This window comes from Moschus berezovskii, chromosome 1, assembly GCF_049115385.1.
Source record: "Moschus berezovskii isolate FMDL1 chromosome 1, NW_MosBer_1.0, whole genome shotgun sequence".
Taxonomy (NCBI): Eukaryota; Metazoa; Chordata; class Mammalia; order Artiodactyla; family Moschidae; genus Moschus; species Moschus berezovskii.
The window spans coordinates 163947207-163973028 of NC_142460.1; the positions used below are offsets into that span (position 1 = coordinate 163947207).

Here is a 25822-nt window from a genome sequence, read left to right on the forward strand (position 1 = left end):
ACATCCTCTGGAAAACCAAGCCAAAAATTCATGTGGAAAAGAGGACTATCTTAACCATCAGTCCAGTGAGGATGCAGTGGCGAAGAGAACAGAACATCTAATACACTTTAACATTCCTCATTCTGAACATGAAGGTTTTCAGATTATTTCACTCTTAGCGGTTATCTGGTGAAACAGATAAACTTAGCAGTGGTGACTTGGGTGGGGACAGAGGGAACAGCCTTACCTTTGACCGTCACGTGGACACTCTGGCTGGTGGAGAGTTGCGGCTGGACCAGCACGTTGCAGGTGTACTCCCCCTCATCAACTTCCTTCTGCACGTCTGAGAGCTTTAGGGTTCCGTTATTCTCAAACGCCACTTGGCGGTGGTTGAAAGGAAGCAGATTTGAGTTCTTGTACCATTTGATGGAGTAATATGGATAGCCAATCACACGACAGTGAATGTATGTGTCCCGTCCCGCTATTGCTGTGATATTTTTCATTGGTCGAATGCTTGCAGGCCCTGGAGAGACACAGAGAAACTCTTGAAAATAATTTAAGGGTACATTTTATGTGTGGAAATGAGTACACTTTTCCTTGAGTTTAAAAATGCATTTGTTTTCATGTAAGGACATCTTTTTCAATTCAGCAATTTTTTTCTGCATTTGGCATTTTCCACTAAGGTTTTTTTCTTTTCCTTTTCATTTCATTGCCTTCAAATGAATTGAACAAGTGCTAATTATCAACTACTTCTATTTAAAACATTTTGAAATTATAGGCTAAAAGGCAATTTAACCAATAAAAAGTAACAAGCTGCACTGAACAATCATATTCAGCTGGTGAGACACTGGTAGCAATTCAACTGTTTAACTCTCTCTCTGTAAAACAGATTGTGAGGATGGAGGTTATGCCATGTTGCACTATGAATGTAAGTTAAGTACCATGTACATGAAGGTTTACCATGAATGTCATAGAACAGAAGAAGAGGAGGAAGGAGAGAGCATGCAGAGCATAAACCAGGAAAAGAAAGCTCCAGAGGACAAGTCTAAGAGTAAAACAAGAGAACAAGCTGACTAAGGAAACCAAAATGCCATTTCCAGCAGTGATCCGGTCACTGCCATTCTTCAGTGGGAAGCAAGAGGGCAGGAGACAACGAAGCGACATTAATTCGGTCTGGCATTCCAAGACTGGGCTCGGTGCATGCAGAAACCTCCTTCTCCGCTACAATGAGTCATGTGTGTTTTTTGAGGAGTTGATTCGACAAGCACCTCTTACGTTTATTCGAGCCTGGTAGAGGACGACGCCCGCCGAGTTGTTGGCCGTGCAGCGATACACACCCCCGTCGCGGACCTGAGAGCTGGAGATGTTCAGGTAGCTGACCACGTTGCCCTCCGAAGTGATCATCTGGCTGATGCGGTGGCTGCCGCCCTTGAGGATGGGGTCGTCGTCCAGGGTCCACGTGATTGTGGGCAGCGGCGTTCCCTTCACGTTGCACATCAGGGAGACGGCCTCCGCCGGACTCACCACTTTCTCACTAAAGGCGGAAATGATTTTGGGAGTTCCATCTGCAGGAAGACAAATCACACAGGGAAGTGGCACATCTGCATAATTAAAGGACTTCTGAGCATGTCTATTGGATGATTAGAGAGTGGGTGGAGTGGCTATCAAACGCCCCTTAAAAGACTGGTTTTATTGATAAAGCTAAGTTCCACTTAGCACAACATTTCAGTTTCAAGATAAGTAAATGCAGACTTTAGCTAGCTTTAATTTCTCTCTCCTCTATTTCTTGATTGCCATAATCATGCAACTCAGATGTTCAAATAAAGAACGTCATCTCCCAGGAAGTTTATAATTCAAAACTCTTATGGCCCCACCCAAAGTTGTAAACAGAGGAAATTCACACACCTCCATGGCTCATTCAGCTTTCTACTTCCTCCAGGTTAATTAGGGATTGCTCAATGGGGAACTGTTTAGAGGAAGAAAGCACTAAGGCATTGATTATCTCTCTGTCATTTTCTCATAAGGAACCATCTTTTATAGTTTTAATGATAAATAATGATAACTGCATGTGAATTTTCATGAAGGCCCTGACAATGGGTAAAAGCTAAATCAAGTTGGACCCTTTCAGTATTATTAAATGTCTCCATAAGTATCTTTTCTTTCTTTTAAAAAAAATTTTTATTTTACTGAAGCATAGTTGATTTGTTAGCTTCTGCTCTACAGCAAAGTGATTCAGTTATACATACATATGTTATTTTTCAGATTCTTTTCCATTGTGGCTTATCATAGGGTACTGAGTATAGTTCCCTGCGCTATACAGCAGGACTTCGTTGTTTATCCATCCTATTTGTTGTTGTTCAGGCACTCAGTCTTGTCCAAACCTTTGCGACCACCTGGACTGCAGCACACTAGGCTTCCCTGTCTTTCACTATCTCCCAGAGTTTGCTCAAACTCATGCCAATTGAATCCACCTTTTATGTACTGATGTATAGTTTGTATCTGCTAATCCTGAACTCCCAATCCATCCCTCCCCAACTCTCCTTCCCTGAGGCAACCACCAGTCTGTTCTCTATGTCTGTGAGTCTGTTGCTGCTTCATGAATAAGTTTATTTATGTCATAGCTTAGATTCTGTAAGTATTATAAGTAAGGTAGTCATTAATTTATCTGGGATACTTCTGAGAATAAAATTGATACTAGAACAGACACAACTCAAGACCGTCCCAGGAAAACAAGGAGATTAATCTTCGGAATATTTCCACAGAAGTTTCCAATGTTTTTTACAAAGACCAAATTTTCATATTCCATTATTTTTTAAATCATGTATTAAAATATCTCCTTAATGTTATATGCTATGTGCTGTGCTGTGCTTAGTTGCTCAGTTGTGTATGACTCTTTGCGAGCCCATGGGCTGTAGCCTGCCAGGCTCCTCTGTCCATGGGGATTCTCCAAGCAAGAATACTGGAGTGGGATGTCATGCCCTCCTCCAAGGGATCTTTCCAGCCCAGGTATTGAACCCAGGTCTCCTGCATTGCAGGCAGCTTTTTACCAGCTGAGCTACCAGAGAAGCCCAAAGTTATATGCCGCTGCTGCTGCTGCGTCACTTCAGTCGTGTCCAACTCTGTGCGACCCCATAGATAGCAGCCCACCAGGCTCCCCCGTCCCTGGGATTCTCCAGGCAAGAACACTGGAGTGGGTTGCCATTTCCTTCTCCAGTGCATGAAAGCGAAAAGTGAAAGTGAAGTCAATCAGTCATGTCCGACTCTTAGGAACCTCATGGACTGTAGCCTGCCAGGCTCCTCCGTCCATGGGATTTTCCAGGCAGGAGTACTGGACGGGGTTGCCATTGCCTTCTCCACAGTTATATTCTAGTAACAACAAATGCATTTTTTAAAAATGTATATTAGGTCTCTGTTAGAGTGATACAGGGCGTCCCAGGTGGCACTAGTGGTAAAGAATCTGTTGCTAATGGAGGAGACGCAAGAGACACAGGTTCAATCCCTGGGTCGGGAAGATCCCCTGGAGGAGGAAATGGCAACACACTCCAGGATTCTTGCCTGGAAAATTCCATGACCAGAGAAGCCTGGCAGCTATAGTCTATGGGGTCAAAAGGAGTCAGACACAGCTATACGACTGAGCACATACACATTAGGAAGAAACATATACTAGAGAAAAATGTGTGAAAGTCAAAAGAATGGAAAGTTACCAACAGATCTCCCAGCTTCAGGCATATAAATCAACATTGTGACACTTTTTTTTCCAGGCATAAATATATCATTTTTACAGAACTACGATCAAATGCAACTGGATTTCTGTGTCTAGTAATAAACCTTGCTGGTGGAGATTTTTTTTTAATTGGTGCAAATTGAAAGATAATGATTAACAGATTCTTTGTTTTTTTATTTTTTAACTTGAATTATAAAAATTACATGTATTCATTGCTGAAAAATTTGAAAGTATAGATAAGCAAAAGAAAAGTTAGAAACAAAAGGGAGGGCATATATGTATACCTATGGCTGATTCATGTTGAGGTTTGACAGAAAACAGCAAAATTCTATAAAGCAATTATCCTTCAATAAAAAATAAATAAATTTAAAAAAAAACAGAAAAAAAAATCTAAAGCTATCTTGCAATTCCATTACCAAAGGTAAGTGTTGTACCATGTTTTCATTTGTGAATTGCTGAATCTTAACTTCATTCCAGCTCATGTTTTGGAGGCTGGAGAAGGCTTTCAAGTATACTTTTTTCAGGGTCAGATTCTTAGATTACAAACATCTCTCTTTCACTATCAAAGATGACAAAAATAATTTCATAATATTAAAACAGAAAATCTGCACTTTAGCCCTGAGAACCCTGCAGACATGACTTCAACGTGCTCTACATTTAATTTACAGAGAAGTTAGATGTCATTCTGATCATAATTCTTTCATTATGACCAATTGTCGATGCTTGAGAATGTTAGGTTATTTTATTTGACCTTATAACTCAACATATTTTGTCAGGATGTGTTTAGCTATAAATTTCTTTTCACTGATTTTTACAGTAAGCATTGAACTCTCAAGTCTTTTTTTTTTTTCATGTTGATGCTTTATTATCGTATATATATATATATATATATATATATATATATATATCACATATGACACATATTCTATAAATTGATGCCAGAACCCCCTGGCAGATACCAAAATCCAAAGATGCTCAAATCCCTTATATAAAATGGTGTCATATTTGTATATAACCTATACACAGCCTCTTTTTAAATCATCTTTCAATTACTTATAATACCTAGTACAATGTAAATACTAAGCAAATAGTTTTATTTATTTATTTATTTTATTTTTACTTTACAATATTGTATCGATGATCAAGTCTTATTTTAAAATCTATTTGGGAGAGTTTTCTTCACTTATGCTTTTATTTTTATAGATAAAGTTTACCCACAGCTAAATGTATAGATCTTAAGCATACCAACAGAATGAGTTTTGTTACATAAATACACCTATGTAAGCACAAAATGAAGAAGATAAGAATTATTTCTATCAACCCCCCCCACCATGTTGCAAGGGGTTCTTTCAAGCAGTCTATACCCACCACATCACTCTTCTGATTTCTATCACCATGCATTACTTCAGCCTGTTCTTGGCTTCAAATCATGTTGTGTGTGCCCTACATGTACTCTGTCATAACCAGAGTACAGTTAGTAAAATTAGGAGCTGCAACTTTGGAACCGTAGTGTTATCTAATGCAGAGTCTGTCCATTGACCATTTATGTCTCTTACAGCTATTTTTCCCCTGCCCAACCATTATCATTCAGTTCAGTTCAGTTCAGTCACTCAGTCGTGTCCGACTCTCCACGACCCCATGAATCACAGCACACCAGGTCTCCCTGTCCATCACCAACACCCGGAGTTCACTCAAACTCATGTCCACAGAGTCGGTGATGCCATCCAGCCATCTCATTCTCTGTCATCCCCTTCTCCTCCCGCCCCCAACCTTTCCCAGCATCAGAGTCTTTTCCAGTGAGTCAACTCGTCGCATGAGGTGGCCAAAGTATTGCAGTTTCAGCTTTAGCATCAGTCCTTCCAATGAACACCCAGGATTGATCTCCTTTAGAATGGACTGGTTGGATCTCCTTGCGGTACAAGGGACTCTCAAGAGTCTTCTCCAGCACCACAGTTCAAAAGCATCAATTCTTCGGCAATCAGCTTTCTTCACAGTCCAACTCTCACATCCATACATGACCACGAGAAAAACCATAGCCTTAACTAGACGGACCTTTATTGGCAAAGTAATGTCTCTGCTTTTTAATATATTATCAAGGTTGGTCATAACTTTCCTTCCAAGGAGTAAGCATCTTTTAATTTCCTGGCTGCAATCAGCATCCGCAGTGATTTTGGAGCCCAAAAAATAAAGTCTGACACTGTTTCCACGGTTTTTCCATCTATTTCCATTATCATACCTTACATTTATTTGCGGCATCACATTAGTCTCTTTTAATCTGTAACATTCTTCAATTTCTACTCAGCTTCTTGACTTTGACATTTTGGAAGAAGTACTTTGTAGCCAGTTGTTCAAACCCAGTTTGATATTTCCTTGTGATTAGATACAGATTTTGCATTATTTGACAAACGCTATGGAAGTACTATTGTTTTTTCATGTGTTTATTGGCCGTTTGTGTATTTCCAGTCATGAAATGTCTGTTCAAATTTTTTTTCCCATTTTTATGTTACACTATCTGGTCCCATCACTTCATGGGAAATAGATGGAAAAACAGTGGAAACAGTGTCAGACTTTATTTTTTGGGGCTCCAAAATCACTGTGGATGCTGATTGCAGCCATGAAATTAAAAGACGCTTGCTCCTTGGAAGGAAAGTTATGACCAACCTAGACAGCATATTAAAAAGCAGAGACATTACTTTGCCAACCAAGGTCCGTCTAGTCAAGGCAATGGTTTTTCCCGTGGTCAGAGTCCCTTGTACCGCAAGGAGATCCAACCAGTCCATTCTAAAGGAGATCAATCCTGGTTGTTCATTGGAGGGACTGATGCTAAAGCTGAAACTGCAATACTTTGGCCACCTCATGCGACGAGTTGACTCACTGGAAAAGACTCTGATGCTGGTAAAGGTTGGGGGCGGGAGGAGAAGGGGACGACAGAGAATGAGATGGCTGGATGGCATCACTGACTCTGTGGACATGAGTTTGAGTGTACTCTGGGTGTTGGTGATGGACAGGGAGGCGTGGCGTGCTGTGATTCATGGGGTCGCGGAGAGTCGGACACGACTGAGCGACTGAACTGAACTGATTCCTCTTTGGTATTGATTGGTAGCAGTTCTTTATGTCTACTGAATACATGTATATATATAATATATACATATAAACAGAATATGATGAATATACATACATATATACAAGTCGGTACAAATTTTCTTTTACATATATATAGGTCAGATTACATCCCTGATGGTTCAGACAGTAAAGATTCTGCCTGCAATGAAGGAGACCCGAGTTCAGTCCCTGGGTTGGCAAGATCCCTTGGAGAAGGAAATGGCAACCCATTCCAGTAATTCTTGCCTGGAAAATCCTACGGACAGAGGAGCCTGACAGTCAACAGTCCATGGGGTCACAGAGTTGGACACAACCGAGCGACCAACACTTTCGCTTTCAGGTAAGATTAAATTACACATAATGTTTGTCAGACAAATGTATATATATAATATACATTATATACAAATGTATGTACTAAATATTTTCTCTCATTTCATATTTGCCTTTTCATTTTCATCACATGTATATTAATATGAGAGTGTATATGCAAATTTTATAGTTTTAATTACCTATGAGAAGTTAAAATTACAATTATTCAGGTAAAATGGAGGAAACTTACAACAGATAATCTCAAAAATTTAATTTACATTCGGTCCTTGTATAATTTTATGTATGCTAAAAACTATAATACAATGATATAATGTTATAATTTGTCAATTGTTATTTAGAAAAATGCAAAAGTACGAAGTCAAGAAACACCTGGAATAACAGGAAAATTTGGCCTTGGAGTACAGAATGAAGCAGGTCAAAGACTAATAGAGTTCTGCCAAGAGAACGCACTGGTCATAGCAAACACCCTCTTCCAACAACACAAGAGAAGACTCTACACATGGACATCACCATATGGCTGATACTGAAATCAGATTCAATATATTCTTTGCAGTCAAAGATGGAGAAGCGCTATACAGTCAGCAAAAACAAGAATGGGAACTGACTGTGGCTCAGATCATGAACTTCTTATTGCCAAATACAGACTGAAATTGAAGAAAGTGGAGAAAACCACTAGACCATTCAGGTATGACCTAAATCAAATCTCTTATGACTATACTAGAAGTGAGAAACAGATTTAAGGGACTAGATCTGACAGAGAGAGTATCTGATGAACTATGGATGGAGGTTTGTGACATTGTAAAGGAGACAGGAATCAAGATCATCCCCAAGAAAAAGAAATGCAAAAAAGCAAAATGGCTATCTGAGGAGGCCATACAAATAGCTGTGAAAAGAAGGGAAGCAAAAAGCAAAGGAGAAAAGGAAAGATATACCCATTTGAATGCAGAGTTCCAAAGAATAGCAAGGAGAGAAAAGAAAGCCTTCCCCAGTGATCAATGCAAAGAAATAGAGGAAAACAATAGAATGGGAAAGACTAGAGATCTCTTCAAGAAAATTAGAGATACCAAGGGAACATTTCATGCAAAGATGGGCTCAATAAAGGACAGAAATGGCAGGGACCTAAGAGAAGCAGAAGATATTAAGTAGAGGTGGCAAGAATACACAGAACTGTACAAAAAAATCTTCATGACCCAGATAATCATGATGGTGTGATCATTCACCTAGAGCAAGACATCCTGGAATGTGAAATCAAGTGGACCTTAGGAAGCATCACTACAAACAAAGCCAGTGGAGGTGATGGAATTCCAGTTGAGCTATTTCAGATCCTAAAAGATGAAGCTGTGAAAGTGTTGCACTCAATATGCCAGCAAATTTGAATGGCACTCAATATGCCACTCAGCAGTGGCCACAGGACTGGAAAAGGTCAGTTTTCATTCCAATCCCAAAGAAAGGCAATGCCAAAGAATTCTCAAACTACCACACAATTGCACTCGTCTCACACACTAGTAAAGTAATGCTTAAAATTCTCGAAGCCATGCTTCAGCAATACATGAACCGTGAGCTTCTAGATGTTCAAGCTGGTTTTAGAAAAGGCAGAGGAACCAGAGATCAAATTGCCAACATCTATTGGATCATTGAAAAAGAAAGAGAGTTTCAGAAAAACATCTATTTCTACTCTATTGACTATGCCAAAGCTTTTGACTGTGTGGATCACAATAAACTATGGAAAATTCTGAAAGAGATGGGCATACCAGACCACCTAACCTGCCTCTTGAGAAACCTGTATGCAGGTCAGGATGCAACAATTAGAACTGGACATGGAACAACAGACTGGTTCCAAATAGGAAAAGGAGTATGTCAAGGCTGTATATTGTCACCGTGATTCTTTAATTTATATGCAGAGTACATCATGAGAAACACTGGGCTGGAAGAAGCACAAGCTGAAATCAAGATTGCCGGGAGAAATATCAATAATCTCAGATATGCAGATGACACCACCCTTATGGCAGAAAGTGAAGAAGAACTAAAGAGCCTCTTGATGAAAGTGAAAGAGGAGAGTGAAAATGTTGGCTTAAAGGTCAACATTCAGAAAACTAGATCATGGCATCTGGTCCCATCACTTCATGGGAAATAAATGGGGAAACAGTGGCTGACTTTACTTTTCTGGGCTCCCAAATCACTGCAGATGGTGATGGCAGCCATGAAATTAAAAGACGCTCACTCCATGGAAGGAAAGTTATGACCAACATAGACAGCATATTAAAAAGTGGAGACATTGACTTTGTCAACAAAAGTCCGTCTTGTCAAGGCTATGGTTTTTCCAGTGGTCATGTATGGATGTGAGAGTTGGACTATGAAGAAAGTTGAGTGCCAAAGAATTGATGCTTTTGAACTGTGGTGTTAGAGAAGACTCTTGAGAGTCCCTTGGACTGCAAGGAGATCCAACCAGTCCATTCTAAAGGAGATCAGTCTTGGGTGTTCATTGGAAGGACTGATGTTGAAGCTGAAACTCCAATACTTTGGCCACCTGATGTGAAGAGCTGACTAATTGGAAAAGACCTGGATGCTGGGAAAGATTGAGGGCAGGAGGAGAAGGGGATGACAGAGGATGAGATGGTTGGATGGCATCACTGACTCAGTGGACTGGGTTTGGGTGGACTCTTCAATTTGGTGATGGACAGGGAGGCCTGGCATGCTGCGGTTCATGGGGTCACAAAGAGTCGCACACTGAACGACTGAACTGAGCTGATTTAGAAAAATTAAACGAGAAAACAGTTTTATTAAATAGTTACTAACATATTTGTCATTTTTCATGTACTTTATTTCTATTTGAGTTTTCAGATTCAGGTTATTTTCTTCATCACGAATGGTTTCATTTACTGTTTCTTAGCATACAGGACTTCTAGCATCATGCTCTTCACAAGTTTTTGCTTATTGAAAATATCTTTATTTATCTTTAACTTTTAAAGACTATTTTTGATAGATGTAGGCATGTATATTGATGGGGTTTTTGAGTGTTGAAAACAATAAATTTTTAAAAATTCATTTAAATCTCATTAAGACTGTGTGTGTGTGCTCTGCTGCTGCTAAGTCGCTTCAGTCGTGTCCGACTCTGTGTGACCCCAAAGACAGCAGCCCACCAGGCCCCAGTCCATGGGATTCTCCAGGCAAGAATACTGGAGTGGGTTGCCATTTCCTTCTCCAGGGGATCTTCCTGGCCCAGAGATCAAACCCCTGTCTCTTTTGTCTCCTACATTGGCAGAAATATTCTTTACCACTAGCACCAGCTGTGAAGCCCCATCCCACTAGCACTGGAAAATATCCTCAGGGGAAATGTGATATTTTTGTAGAAAATGACTGATGCTTCCCCCTTCTTTCAAGGGTAAATTCTTTCTACCTGCTTTTGGGTATTTCTGCAGGGTCTGTAAACTATTTTGCTTTTCCCAAAGTTCATTATTTTCATCTTCTCACAGGTTAGTCTGATACACACTATTCCATAATTTCCAAAAATAAGACCCATTCTTCTTTTTTATGATTCTACTTTCTAGGTATTCTGTTCTGATCTAGAACCTATAATTATTAGTTCCAGTTTCTTTAAACTTCCTTTCCAGTTTCTTTGTCCTCATAGGAAATATTCCAAAATTCTACGTTATATCAGTGGCCATCAGTTGATAGTATTGTGAGAGTTTTTATAATCTGTTAATCCATAGCGGTTACAGGATGTTACATCATAACATGAGTCTAGTTAGACACCATCTTAAGGCAGTTACTGGGTATGTGTTTATAATTCCATTTCTGCTCTCTTTGATGGCATTAGCACTGTCATATCTCAGATGAAAAAAAAAAAAAAGTGAAGCTTCTTGTCCTGAACAGAAACTGACAGGCAACAAATAAATCCGTGAGTGGGCTCAGTGGGCTCCTCTCACCCCTCTTTTTATTCAAGCGACAGGCTTTCTTGGAGATGAAAGCAGACATTATTTTCCCAGTGAGACTGGAGTGTCTTTGAAATCTTTCTTGCTGTCACTCTCTGATAACCTCACCTCTTTTGACATTATTATGGATTATCAATATGCTCCTTAGGTTTTGTTGGTCACACGAGGTGGTTTCCAAGGTAACAAGGCCTAGACAGGTAATCTCTCCCTTTTCTACAAAGAATCTAAAAATAGTGACTATGTGAGGACTACAGGGCATCGCCATTAGCAAACTGGCTCTGTGCAAATTGATTACTTTCTACACTTAATTATTATGTGAAACACAGCATCAGGCTTTTAATATGAGTACTGTGCCTTCAGCTACTTTCACCTGTGCTTTAAAATGCTCACTGTCTGCAAGGAACTGCTTGAATCAAAATAAGAATGTCAACCTAAGCCTGTTTCTTCTTAAAAATTAGCTAAGGTTAGAAAAGTAACAAGAGAAATAGCCCCTTAATCAAGAGATATTTAAACTTATTTTCATATTAAACAGATTTTCTTTTCCCCTGCTTTAGGCTATATGAAAGTCATGTAGTTATTTTAATCAGTTGATAACAGATGAATTTTAAATTATATATAAAGGCACAATTTCCAACAAGACATGCAAATTTACAGATAAAAGCGAGTTCAATTATCTGGTGATAAACATGTCTCTTGCTTGAATGTTACCTGGACAGTGTCTTTCCCTGGCTGATTAATAAGCTTGAAGATGTAAGTAAACAGTAGGCAGTTAAAAAAAGGACTAAAACTCATTATGATAACACAAGGCAATTCTTCAAAAATTCCATTCACCTAAATCTGTGACTCTCTGGACCCAAATTGGGACAACTCTACAGCCCAGATGCCATTTTTACAGTCCACAAAACACTACGTTTGAAATGTTGCTCTAAGTGTTGCATCCAAGGTTGTGCTTATCAACATTGGCGGTGGGGGAGCTATTTTGCTCCCCAAAGGACACTTGTTTGTTATAATTGGAGGGAGGCATTGTGAGCATTTAGTAGATAGAGGTGAGACTCCACTCGGTATCCTACAGTGCATACAGCAGCCCACCAAACCAAGCACTCCTGAGAAACCCTGGTCAAGAGGACAATGGATTATCCACCGAACCATCCGCCTCAAGCCTCTTTGGTCCATATCTTGACAAGTAACTTTAAACACTCAATGAGCAACAGTTATGTTACTTGCCTTTATGTTAAATCACATTACTTATGTTACTTCTGCTAGAAATTTCTAGTATAAAATTCTACTTCATCAGAAATTAATCTTTTATTTGCCCAACAGAGCTAGAAACCTAGAGGAGAGTTACTAGCTGATCAGATAGAAATCTTAAAACTGCGTTATGAGAGCTGCTTCACCCTTTGCTCTTGCTTTTGAGTGCTCTGGGTTTGGATTCTTTTTTTCGACTGAACCCCATAACGAGGCCCACTGACCTTCAAGGACCACCTGCACAAAGTCTTGAGCGGACAGCCTGTCCTTGCGCACAAAGCACTGGTAGGCTCCCCCGTCACTTCGGACCATGTGATCCATTATAAGGTTTTCGTGGTTGATCCCTGTGATCCTCACATTTTTTCCAGGGTTGAGTATTTCACCATTTCGGTACCAGGAGAGTTCCTGGTCCTCACTTCCAGTCACGCTGCAGGACAAGGAAACCTGGCTGCCCACGCTGCTTTTAACTTTCCTGGGGCTGATGGTAGCTTTCAGTGGCTCTGGAGTTTCGGGGAAGAGAAAAAAAGAAGGTAAAAACATCACACATGTAGAGAATATTTCAACATGATGGACTTTTGACAAGGCAAATGTATCTTCACAAGCATTTTTGGCCATTTGACAATATGTCAAGGTAGGTTTTTCCCTCATACAGAGCACCGAATAGTCAAAGATATTAAATTGAGCCATTAAGTTAATGGGATTTATGTAAGTAACACAGTCTTAATTTTGTAGTTGCTTGGATGGTGACTGCAGACATGAAAGCAAAAGACGGTTGTTCCTTGGAAAAAAAGCTTTGACAAACCTAACAGCAGATTAAAAAGCAGAGACATCATTTTGTCAACAAAAGTCCATAGTCAAAGCTATGGTTTTTCCAGCAATCATTTACCAATGTGAGAGTTGGACCATAAAGAAGGTTGAGCACCAAAGAATCAATGCTTTCAAACTGTGGTGCTGGAGAAGACTCTTGAGAGTCCCTTTGACTGCAAGGAAATCAACACTGACTATTCACTGGAAGAACTGATGCTGAAGTTGAAGCTCCAATACTTTGGCCACCTGATGTGAACAGCCAACTTATTAGGAAAGACCCTGATGCTGGGAAAGATTGAAGGCAGGAGGAGAAGGGGGCAACAGAGGATGAGATGGCTGGATGGCATCATTGACTCAATGGACAAGAGACTGAGCAAACTCTGGGAGATAGTGAAGGATAGGGAACCCTGGCATGCTACAGTATGCTGCTGCTGCTAAGTCGTTTCAGTTGTGTCCGACTCTTAGCGACTCCATGGACTGTAGCCCACCAGGCTCCTCCATCCATGGGATTTTCCAGGCAAGAATACTGGAGTAGGGTGCCATTGCCTTCTCCGACGCTACAGTATAGGAGGTTGCAAAGAGTTGGACACAACTAAGCAACTGAACATTACGGTCTTAATTGGGTACTTGTAAATAGCACTATATAGGCCTTCTACCTGTAATACTCCCAGAGTTAAGGCAGCAGAGGGATTGAGAAAGAATACCTTTTAAACAGTTAGCTACTTTACCATGTAAATGACAATGTATACTATTTTCTGTTGAAATATTCAATTGTGAGCTTCGTGTTAAGACTGTTATTTTTCTAACGCTTTTGTGTGGAATGACGTTGCAACAATTTTTAAAAAGGAACCTTAAAAACAAAAGGCCACACTCTGCATGTTCTTATTTCAGTGCTATTTCATTTTGTTTGGGGACACCCTCACTGCTGCTGGCTTTTCTTTTTTTCTTGCCTTCTTTCACTGTGTGGCAGATAGACTGGTGTTGGTCAGATTCCTTTCTCAGTAAATGTGAGTATCAACCCACTGACAGTAAGAACTGCAATGTGCTGAGCCAACAAGGACCGATATATTTGAATGTTTAAATCTATCTGCCTCATCCCAACGTGGCACAGATGGGTTTCCTCTGGGCCAGTCTCACACACACAGACTCACTCTGATCCTCTATGTGGCTTAACCATGGCCAACAGCACAGGGCTGCAAGGAAGCAGGTTGCTGTAGAATGTGTGGCCATGAGAAAGGTTTTTATTTCTTTAAAATGAGGCAAACTGCTTTGGACAGGTGGTAACTCTCATCCATGACTTTCTATGTCTTCATTCAACAATGAATGAACCCAGGTCAATGCCATAAGCATTTGTTGAACATTTACATGCCAAGAATGGCATTAAACTCATAAGTGAAGATGAAAATGAAAGACACTTGTGGTACAACTAGCGTGTTCCATAGTTACCTTAGTTAAGTCAGTCTCCCCACAGTCCTGCAAGTTTCCTGTTATCTTCACTTTACAGAAGAAGAAAGGGTTATTCAGAGATATGAATTTAACCAAACCCACACAACAGGTAAATGGTAGATATCAGTTATTTGCCTCAGTTACTACTGATTTCTTAGTCACCACATTGTGAAGTCTTTAAAGAGTTCAGTCTTTTATATGCATAAGAAAAATACGAGAATGAAGATAGTAAACCAAAGGGTCCAATAGAAGACCTCAAGATTTTGGATCAAATCAGAGGGAACTGAAGGCAGTAGGAGAAGAGGGCAACAAAGGATGAGATGGCTGGATGGCCTCAGTGCAATGGACATGAACTTCGGCAAACTTCTGGAGATGGTGGGGATAGGGCCACCTGGCAGCTGGAGCCCATGGGGTCGTGAAGACTCAGACACGACTTGGCAACTGAACATCAACAGAGGGAGCTAAAGAAAGCTTTCTAGAATTTTTAGCCAGTAAGTAATAGAGCAAACACATTTTTAGGAGAATCGACTGATCGTATTGTGTTGTACAAACGACAGTGGGAAAATTGGTCAGCAAGCAGGCATTGCAGATGTCTGCTGCGGCTGCTGCTGCTAAGTTGCTTCAGTCGTGTCTGACTCTGTGCAACCCCATAGACGGCAGCCCACCAGGCTTCCCCGTCCCTGGGATTCTCCAGGCAAGAACACTGGAGTGGGTTGCCATTTCCTTCTCCAATGCATGAAAGTGAAGAGTGAAAGTGAAGTCGCTAGCTGTGACTCAATTAAAACTCAATTTAGGACAGGGTGGAGGTGTGGAGCACAGTTGAGAAAGACCTGGAGATACAATCTCTAGGACTTGGCAGGAATTAGACCTAGAAAGGGAAGTCTCAAAGAGGATCTGGGGCTTAAAGCTTGCATTTGGAGGGTTTGAGGGTAGAAGGAGTCTAGGATAACAGGAGCCATTTACATGCCAGAGATGGTGGAGAGCAGTTTGGGATACTCCTCCTAAGCATTTGATATAAAAATTGGGAAATATGCTCATCTGACACCCAAGGAGGCTGAGGCTGCAAATTCAGGGCTGTTTTCAGAGGGGAGGAATTTGAAACTAGAAAACAAAAGAGAGAGAAAAATAAAAGAGGAGAATGCTCTGAATTTCCAAGAGCATCATTTCCAGCTGGAAAAGAGAGACCAAACTAAGGACCAGTCAGAAGAGAGGATGGGAGTGTCAGAGGCACACCTGGAACTTCTCCAGACAAGGCTGACAAATACAAACAGGAAAACAAACATATTCAGAATTAACACTTTCCTACAGATAACTTTTACAATGTGTTACTGTTGTTCAGTAGCTCAGTCATGTCCAACACTTTGCAACCCCATGAAATGCAACACACCAGGTTTCCCTGTCCTCCACTATCTCCCAGAGTGTGCTCAAGCTCATGTGCATTGAGTCGGTGATGCTATCCAACCATCTCATCTTCTGTTGCCCCCTTCTCCTACTACCCTCAATGTTTCCCAGCATCAGGGTCATTTACAATGTAGACAAGGATAAATGTCTTTACAGAGAAAGCAATAAGCTATTCTGAGCTTTGAGCAGAAAACAGGAGGGGAATGGGGAATGCCTGGGGAATAAGGAATTGCATTAGACTTAGAAAGATGGGGAGTTTTAGACCTTCAAGTATTTGAAAATCATCTTCTATGTGGAGGGAGCAGCATGGCTTGCACTTTTAGGGAAGGAACTGCTTGTAAGGGGAAGGAAGTTAGATTTCACAGGAAGTAGACTTTTTTGAAGCAAAAGGATGGGAAATGTGACCTTACAGGTTTTCTTGACATGCTTTCCCCAATATCTTAATATACAAATTTTATTCAGCAGAAACCAAGGAGCCACAAAAAGTGATTTTGAACCTCCCATTGGAGTAAATCTCACTAGCTGTCCAATGTTTCCTTGTTTCATCGACAAGGCACTTCAGTCATAGAAATATAATTGTGCAAACATTATCCTCCATTTCTAGCGAAAAATCAGCCTAAGCACATTCGAATGACATTTGAGGACTCAGTCTGGACAGGTGATTCCAGGCAGTCTTTGGGATATTTGTTTCAAATGGACTCACTTGGGCTGGTGGTATTGTGCTAAAGCTGTCTACATCCATGGTGACATTGAAGAGGCGGTTCCATAAACAGGCATAAGGCTAGAAAAAAGCCAGGATAAGAAAAATGCCTTCCTTTTAAATGCCAGACTCATATTCAGTTTGTTTAGTTCATCAAATTCTTATGTATACAAATATATATATATTATCCTACTGGCAACTAAGAGCCATATATTTTGACCAAAGTTCTACCACTCATTTCTGGTCCTGCGATCTTGAGTAAAATCAGTTTGATTTGGTTTCAGCATGAGTAAAATTAAGGCTTTATAACTAGATTAGAGAGCGTGCCCCTGCAGTCAAGCCCCTTCTTCCTCTGTGTCTGCCTTCACCTTCCTTCCTTCTCATCATCTTCCTCACATTGGTCATTCCAGATAAGTTAGAGATGAGATGTATCCATCACATTGTTGTTGTTTACTGCCTCAGTTGTGTCTGATTCTTTGTGACTGCATGGACTGTAGCCCACCAGACTCCTGTCCATGGGATTTCCCAGGCAGGAATACTGAAGTGGGTTGCCATTTCCTTCTCCAAGGGGTATTCCCAACCCGGGGATAGAATGCCTTCTCCTGCATTGCAGGCAGGTTCTTTTACTACTGGGACTTCCCTGGTGGCTCAGCTGGTAAAGAATCCACTTGCAATGTGGGAGACCTGGGTTCAATCCCTGGATTGGGAAGATTCCCTGGAGAAGGGAAAGACTACCCACTCCAGGATTCTGACCTGGAGAAGTCCATGGACTGCATAGTCCATGAGATTGCAGAGAGTCAGACATGACTGAGTGACTTTCACTTCACTTTTTTTACCACTGACCCCTAGGGAAGCTATAGTCACCGTACTTGGACTGAATTATCTCTAATATTGAGTCTAAGTCCAATTTTCGGATAATTACAGCTCTAGATTCAGTCCTGTAGAGAGGTGATAACAGCCCCATTTAGAAATGTAAAGCAGAATCTGGCAACTGGCCAAGGGCAACTCCTTTGATCTGATCACCATTGTCTGTGTGACAGCACCACCCTGCTTATCTCCCTCCATTGATTTGCGGACAGGTGGGCCATTCTGAATTCAACAGCTAGGTAATGTTATCTTGGAGCTGCATACTGTGGCCCCAGACTCTCCAGCTGTGTTCAGTTCAGTTCAGTCGCTCAGTCATGTCCGACTCTTTGTGAACCCCATGAACCGCAGCACGCCAGGCCTCCCCATCTATCACCACCTCTAGAAGTTCACCCAAACCCGTGTCCATCAAGTCGGTGATGCCATCCAACCATCTCATCCTCTGTTGAACCCTTTTCCTCCTGCCCTCACTCTTTCCCAGCATCAGGGTCTTTTCAAATGAGTCAGCTCTTCGCATCAGGTGGCCAAAGTATTGGAATTTCAGCTTCAACATCAGTCCTTCCAATGAATACCCAGGACTGATCTCCTTTAGGACAGACTGGTTGGATCTCCTTGCAGTCCAAGGGACTCTCAAGAGTCTTTTCCAACACCACAGTTCAAAAGCATCAATTCTTCTGTGCTCAGTTTTCTTTATAGTCCAAATCTCACATCTATACAAGACCACTGGAAAAACCATAGCCTTGACTAGACGGACCTTTGTTGACAAAGTAATGTCTCTGCTTTTTAATATGCTGTCTAGGTTGGTCATAACTTTCCTTCCAAGGAGTAACCTCCAGCATTTGAAGACTTGATCTCCTCATCTGTGAAATGGGGCTAAAATGGAGTGAGGATTCATGGGAGCTACAGAGAAAGCCAGGGGGTCACTTGTAACAAGAGCTCCACCATTGGCAGCCAGCATCACCACTGCCAGTTACCATCCAACTTACGTTTCACGTACAGGCGGCCTATCACCTTAGCAGTTCCATATCTGTTGGACACTTCACACACATAGCTGCCTGAGTCTGAGGGACGTGTGTTCTCAATAAGCAGCCCTGTCATGGTCTTCTGGAACCTTCCAGAAAGTTCCAGGGGCATGTTGTCTTTCAGCCAGCGGTAATCTGGCTCAGGGTGCCCAAGTGCTTTGCAAGGTAGCTCCACACGCTGCCCTGCCATGGCTTTGCGATGATCAAACCCATCCAGTATGGAAGGGGCTGAGTTCGCTGGGTCTGCAGAAGGAAAGGAAAAAACTCTTAGATGTAGTGAAGGAGTTAACGTGTCATTCAGAATCATAGGACCTCATATATAATTCAAATTTTATGTATAATTTCAATTATTAATACACCTTTAAGATTCCGCTGTCCATGGAATTCTCCAGACAATAATACTGGAGTGAATTGCCATTCCCTTCTCCAGGGGATCTTTCGATCCAGGGATCAAACCCAGGTCTCTTGCATTGCAGACAGCTTCTTTACCATCTGAGCCACCAGCCACCTGATGCTAAGAACCGACTCATTGGCAAAGACCCTGATGCTGGGAAAGATTGAAGGCGGGAGGAGAAGGGGATGACAGAGGATGAGATGGTTGGATGGCATCACCTACGTGATGGATAGGAGTTTGAGTAAACTCCGGGAGTTGGTGATGGACAGGGAAGCCTGGCATTCTACAGTCCATGGGGTTGCAAAGAGTCTGACACAACTGAGTGACTGAACTGAACTGAACCACCAGGGAAGCCCATATATGCACACACACACACACACACACATATGCATATATATGAACAGAAAGAAAGCCCTATTTATATACTTTCCTCGCTCTCAAAATTTTCAAAAGGTTGAAGCTGATACATCACCAAAGAAGATGTACAAATGATCGATAAGCACATGGAAAAATGTTCAGTATTGTTAGCCACTACGGCTGCTGTTGTTTTTTAGTTTCTAAGTTGTATCTGATTCCTTTGGGATTTCATGTTTTGTATTCCACCAGTTTCCTCTGTCCATGGGATTTCCCAGGCAAGAATACTAGAGTGGATTGCCATTTTCTTCTCCAGGGGTTCTTCTCCACCCAAGGATCAAACACGTGTCTCCTGCATTGGCATGTGGATTCTTTGCTACAGGGCCACCTGGGAAGTCCAGCCACTAGGGTAATGCAAATTAAAACCACAGTGAGATACTACTTCACACTTACTAGGATGCCTAAAATAAAGACCCCCATAGCAGCAAGTGCTTGTGAGGATGTGGAGAAGAAAGTAGAACTTTCATGAGTTGTTGACTTGAAAGTAAAATGGGGCAACCACTTTGGAAAACACTTTGGCAGTTTTGTAAAATGTTAAACTTCAGTTCATCACAAGGCTCAAAAGCTCCATTGTAAGAATCCACCCTACACAAAGGAAAAACCATGTTCACTCAAACACTTTTTCACAAATTTTCATAGCAGGATTATTCATGAAAGCCAAAAAGTTGAAATAGTTCATACTAAACAATAGGACCATAGTTTGCTGCTGTTGCTGCTAAGTCAGTTCAGTCGTGTCTGACTCTGTGTGACCCCTTAGACGGAAGCCCACCAGACTCCCCCGTCCCTGGGATTCTCCAGGCAAGAACACTGGAGTGGGTTGCCATTTTAGTAGCTGGATAAGCAAAATGTGAACATACATACATAGTAATCAGCAATACAAAAGATACATGTTACTATATGAATGAACATGTTACAATAAGGATGAATCAAAAGATTAGGCTAAATGAAAGAAGCCAGATACAAAGCCACATATCACCGAATTTGATTTATACAAAACACACAGAAAACACAAATTTATAGAGACAGACAATAGACTAGTAGTTGCCTGCAGCTGGGATTGAATTTGACCGGAAATGGGCATCAGGAATTGATTTATCTATTTATCTAGTTCATTTTGTCTAAAGTTTCATTCAGTAAATGCTTCCTTATTGATTTTCTTTTTGAATGATCTGTTCATTGATGTAAATAGGACATTAAAATCTGCTACTATAATTGTGTTGCTGTCAATATTTCCCATTACGTCTGCTAGTATTCTCTTTATTCAAGTATTTCTATGTTGGATGCATATTTTCTGCTATATTTTCCTTTCAGATTGATCCCTTTATCATCATGTAATATTCTTTCTTGTATTTTAACAAAATACAGAAGTCTTTGTTTTAAAGTCTACATTTCTGATGCAAGTATTGCTACACCAACCTTCTTTTTGTTTCCATTTGACCAAATACCTGTTTCCATCCCCTAACTTTCAGTCTGTGTGTGTCTTTAGATTTGAAGTGAGTCTCTTGTTGGCAGCATATATGTGTTTTATTTTCTTAATCCAATCAGCCACTGTATACCTTTTGATTAGAGCATTAGTCCATTTACATTTAAAGTAATTATTGGCAGATATGTAGTTACTGCTATTTTGTTCATTGTTTTCTGGTTTTCATAGTTTTCTTTTTGCTTTTTCTGCTCTCTTCACTTATGATTTGATGACTATCTTTAGCATTATGTCTGGATTCATTTTTCTTTTCTTGTGTACCCAGTATAGATTTTTGGCTTGTATATAAATGTATTTTGGCTTGTATATAGATTTATATATGTGTGTATGTATATATATATATATATACTTGATTATTTTAATTTGATGATCTCTTAAGTTTGAACGCATTCTAAAAACTCTCCATTTTTGCTTGCTTCCATTTTAGTATTTTGAGTTTATATTTTACATCTTTCTGTTCTGTGTAGCCCTCAACTTATTGTGGATATAGATGATCTTACTGCTTTTGTCTTTCAGCCTTTTGCTAGCCTTACAATTTGTGGGTCAACCACCTTTATTATATGTTTGCTTTACCAATCATATTTTCTTTTTCTAAAATTTCATATTTCTAGATGTGGTCTTTTCTGCTTAGAGAAGTCCCTTTAATAATCTTTATAAGATAGGCTTGTGTCCTTAGTCGCTTAGTTGTGTCCGACTCTTTGCAACCCCATGGACTGTAGCCCGTCAGGTTCCTCTGTCCATTGGGATTCTACAGGCAAGAATACTGGAGTGGGTCGCCATTTCCTTCTCCAGAAGATCTTCACAATCCAGGTCTTGAACTCATCTCCTGCATTGGAGGTGGATTCTCCACCGTCTGAGCTACCAGGGAAGGTTTCAGTTCAGTTTCAGTTCAGTCACTCAGTCGTGTCCAACTCTCTGCGACCCCATGAATCACAGCACGCCAGGCCTCCCTGTCTATCACCAACTCCCGGAGTTCACCCAAACTGATGTCCATACAGTCGGTGATGCCATCCAGCCATCTCATTCTCTGTCGTCCCCTTCTCCTCCCGCCCACAACCTTTCCCAGCATCAGAGTCTTTTCCAGTGAATCAACTCGTCGCATGAGGTGGCCAAAGTATTGCAGTTTCAGCTTTAGCAGCAGTCCCTCCAATGAACACCCAGGATTGATCTCCTCTAGAATGGACTGGCTGGATCTCCTTGCAGTACAAGGGACTCTCAAAAGTCTTCTCCAGCACCACAGTTCAAAAGCATCAATTCGGCGATCAGCCTTCTTCACAGTCCAACTCTCACATCCATACATGACCACGGGAAAAACCATAGCCTTGACTAGACGGACCTTGGTTGGCAAAGTAATGTCTCTGCTTTTTAATATACTATCTAGGTTGGTCATAACTTTCCTTCCAAGGAGTAAGTGTCTTTTAATTTCATGGCTGCAATCAGCATCTGCAGTGATTTTGGAGCCCAAAAAAATAAAGTCTGACACTGTCTCCACTGTTTTTCCATCTATTTCCCATGAAGTGATGGGACCAGATGCCATGATCTTTGTTTTCTGAATGTTGAGCTTCAAGCCAACCTTTTCACTCTCCTCTTTCACTTTCATCAAGAGGCTTTTGAGTTCCTCTTCACTTTCTGCCATAATGGTGGTGTCATCTGCATATCTGAGGTTATTGATATTTCTCCCAGCAATCTTGATTCCAGCTTGTGCTTCTTCCAGCCCAGCATTCCTCATGATGTACTCTGCATATAAGTTAAATAAGCAGGGTGACAATATACAGCCTACACGCACTCCTTTTCCTATTTGGAACCAGTCTGTTGTTCGTGTACAGTACTGACTGTTGCTTCCTGACCTGCACACAGGTTTCTCAAGAGGCAGGTCAGGTGGTCTGGGATTCCCATCTCTTTCAGAATGTTCCACAGTTTATTGTGATCCACACAGTCAAAGGCTTTGGCTTAGTCAATGAAGCAGAAATAGATGTTTTTCTGGAACTCTCTTGCTTTCTCCATGATCCAGCGGATGTTGGCAATTTGATCTCTGGTGCCTCTGCCTTTTCTAAAACCTGCTTGAACATCTGGGAGTTCACGGTTCACATATTGCTGAAGCCTAGCTTGGAGAATTTTGAGCATGACTTTACTAGCATGTGAGATGAGTGCAATTGTGCGGTAGTTTGAGCATTCTTTGTCATTGCCTTTCTTTGGGATTGGAATGAAGACTGACCTTTTCCAGTGCTGTGGCCACTGCTGAGTTTTCCAAATTTGCTGGCATATTGAGTGCAGCACTTTTACAGCATCATCTTTCAAGACTTGAAATAGCTCAACTGGAATTCCATCACCTCCACTAGCTTTGTTCGTAGTGATGCTTTCTAAGGCCCACTTGACTCACATTCCAAGATGTCTGGCTCTAGGTCAGTGATCACATTATCGTGACTATCTTGGTCGTGAAGATCTTTTTAGTACAGTTCTTCTGTGTATTCTTGCCACCTCTTCTTAATATCTTCTGTTTCTGTTAGGTCCATACCATTTCTGTCCTTTATCGAGCCCATCTTTGCATGAAATCTTCCCTTGGAATCTCTAATTTTCTTGAAGAGATCTCTTGTTTTTCCTGTTCTGTTGTTTTCCTCTATTTCTTTGCATTGATCACTGAGGAAGGCTTTCTTATCTCTCCTTGCTATTCTTTGGAACTCTGCCTTCAGATGCTTATATCTTTCCTTTTCTCCTTTGCTTTTCGCTTCTCTTCTTTTCACAGCTATTTGTAAGGCCTCCTCAGACAGCCATTTTGCTTTTTTGCATTTCTTTTCCATGGGGATGGTCTTGGTCCCTGTCTCCTGTACAATGTCACGAACGGAGCTCCATCCAGAGTTCATCAGGCACTCTATCTATCAGATCTAGTCCCTTAAATCTATTTCTCACTTCCACTATATAATCATAAGGGATTTGATTTAGGTCATATATGAATGGTCTAGCCGTTTTCCCTAACTTTCTTCAATTTCAGTCTGAATTTGGCAATAAGGAGTTCATGATCTGAGCCACAGTCAGCTCCTGGTCTTGTTTTTGCTAACTGTATACAGCTTCTCCACCTTTGGCTGCAAAGAATATAATCAATTTGATTTCGGTGTTGACCATCTGGTGATGTCCATGTGTAGAGTCTTCTCTTGTGTTGTTGGAAGAGGGTGTTTGCTATGACCAGTGCGTTCTCTTGACAAAACTCTATTAGCCTTTGCCCTGCTTCATTCCGAAGGGAAGGTTTAGTGGTGGTGAAATCTTTTAACTTTTGCTTGTCTGTAAAACTCTTATCTCTATTTTATAAAATAATCTTATTTTGTTTATTTTTATTTCATCACTTTAAATATATTATGACACTGCTTTCTGGCCTGCAAAGTTTCTACTGAAAAGTCAATTGATAGTCTCATGGGAGTTCTTTTCTATTTAAATAGTTCCTTTTTCCTTGCTATGTTTAACATTCTCTCTATATCTTTAACTTTGCCATTTTAATTATAATGTGCCTTGGTGTGGATCTCTTTGGTTCATCTTTGTGTGTGTGTGAGAGAGTGATCCTCTGCTTCCTGGACCTGAATACTTGTTTACATTCCCTGGTTAGGGAAGTGTTCAGCTATTATTTCTTACAATAATTTTTCTCCCCCTTTCTCCCTCTCCTTTCCTTCTGAGACCCCTATAGTGTATAAGATAGTAAGTGTGATTATCCCCAGGTCTCTTAAACTGTCTTCATTTTAATTTCTTTTTCTGTTTTCAGTTCCACTTAGGAATTGAGTGGAACTTAGAGGAGTTTTCCACCACTCTGTCTTCCAGGTCACTGATCTGTTCCCCTGCTTAATCGAATCTACTGTTGATTCCTTCTAGTGTATTCTTCTGTTTAGTAATCATGTCTTTAGCTCTGTTTGGCTCTTGTGTTTTCTAACTTGCTATTAGACTTCTCATCATGTTCATCCATTCTTCTCTCGAGTTCACTGAGCACCTTTGTGATATTAACCTTGTATTTTTTTGTTAGGGAGACTGCTATCTCCTTAGTTATTCTTCTGGAATTTTATTTTGTTCTTTTATTTGCAAAATATTGCTCAGTTGCCTCATTTTGCTGAATTCTGTTTTTATATCTCTGTGTGTGTGTATGTATATATATATATATATATATCACTTACAAATCCCAATTTTGAGGAAGTGGCCTTATATTGGAAATGTCCTATGGGGCCCAGCAGCACACTCTCCTTGGGTTACCAGAGCCAAGTGCTCTAGGGGAACCCCTTAAGTGGACTGCAGGGACCCTTCAGTTGTGGTGGGGCTGACTACTGAGAGTGGCTGGTAGGCAGGGATGGACCCCAGCCTGGTTGGCTGGCAGGCCCTTCTTCATGTAGAGGCTGCTGCCCTACTAGTAGGGGGGCTGGTTTTCCATGCAATGGGCTGCTAGCCCTGGGATGGTATTGGTTCAGGGGTTTCTGTCAAATTGTCTGATAGGTAGGTAAACCATCAGCACTAATAAGCAAGAGGGAAGACTCCAAAATGGCACTTGCCAGCACTAGTGTCCTCATGATAGAATAAGCTCTCCAAAATTGCTTCCACCAATGTCTAAATCATTGGTGAAAAACTTGGCTTAAAATTCAACATTAAAAAAAAATCAAGATTATGGCATCCAGTCCCATCACTTTATGACAAATAGAAAAGGAAAATGTAAAAGTAGTGACAGATTTTATTTTGTTGGCCTCCAAAATTACTGTGGATAGTGTCTGCCGCCATAAAGTTGAAAAGATGCTTGTTCCTTGGAAGGAAAGCTATGACAGACCTAGACAGAGTATTAAAAAGCAGAGACATCACTTTGCCAACAAAGTCTGCATAGTCAAAGTGATAGCTTTTCCAGTAGTCATGTATGGATGTGAGAGTTGGACCATAAAGAACTATCGTGCTTGAGAAGACTCTTTGAGAGTTCCTTAGGCTGAAAGAAAATCAAACCACTCAATCCTAAAGGAAATAAACCC

At 40.8% G+C, this 25822-nt stretch overlaps 1 protein-coding gene across 2 annotated transcripts in view; it reads right to left on the reverse strand.

The window, feature by feature from the left end:
• DSCAM (DS cell adhesion molecule) overlaps positions 1 to 18757 on the reverse strand; it is a 337475-nt gene extending 318718 nt beyond the window's left edge. For both annotated transcript variants that reach the window (XM_088828353.1, XM_055420373.2), the window contains exons 1-4: positions 18517 to 18757; positions 12537 to 12812; positions 1248 to 1544; positions 227 to 502 (exon numbers count right to left, since the gene is read on the reverse strand). In XM_088828353.1, coding sequence (XP_088684479.1) covers positions 227 to 502; positions 1248 to 1544; positions 12537 to 12812; positions 18517 to 18742 — 1075 coding nt within the window. In that variant the 5' untranslated portion in view covers positions 18743 to 18757. The remainder of the gene's footprint in view (positions 1 to 226; positions 503 to 1247; positions 1545 to 12536; positions 12813 to 18516) is intronic.
• Between the last annotated feature and the right edge of the window lie 7065 nt (positions 18758 to 25822).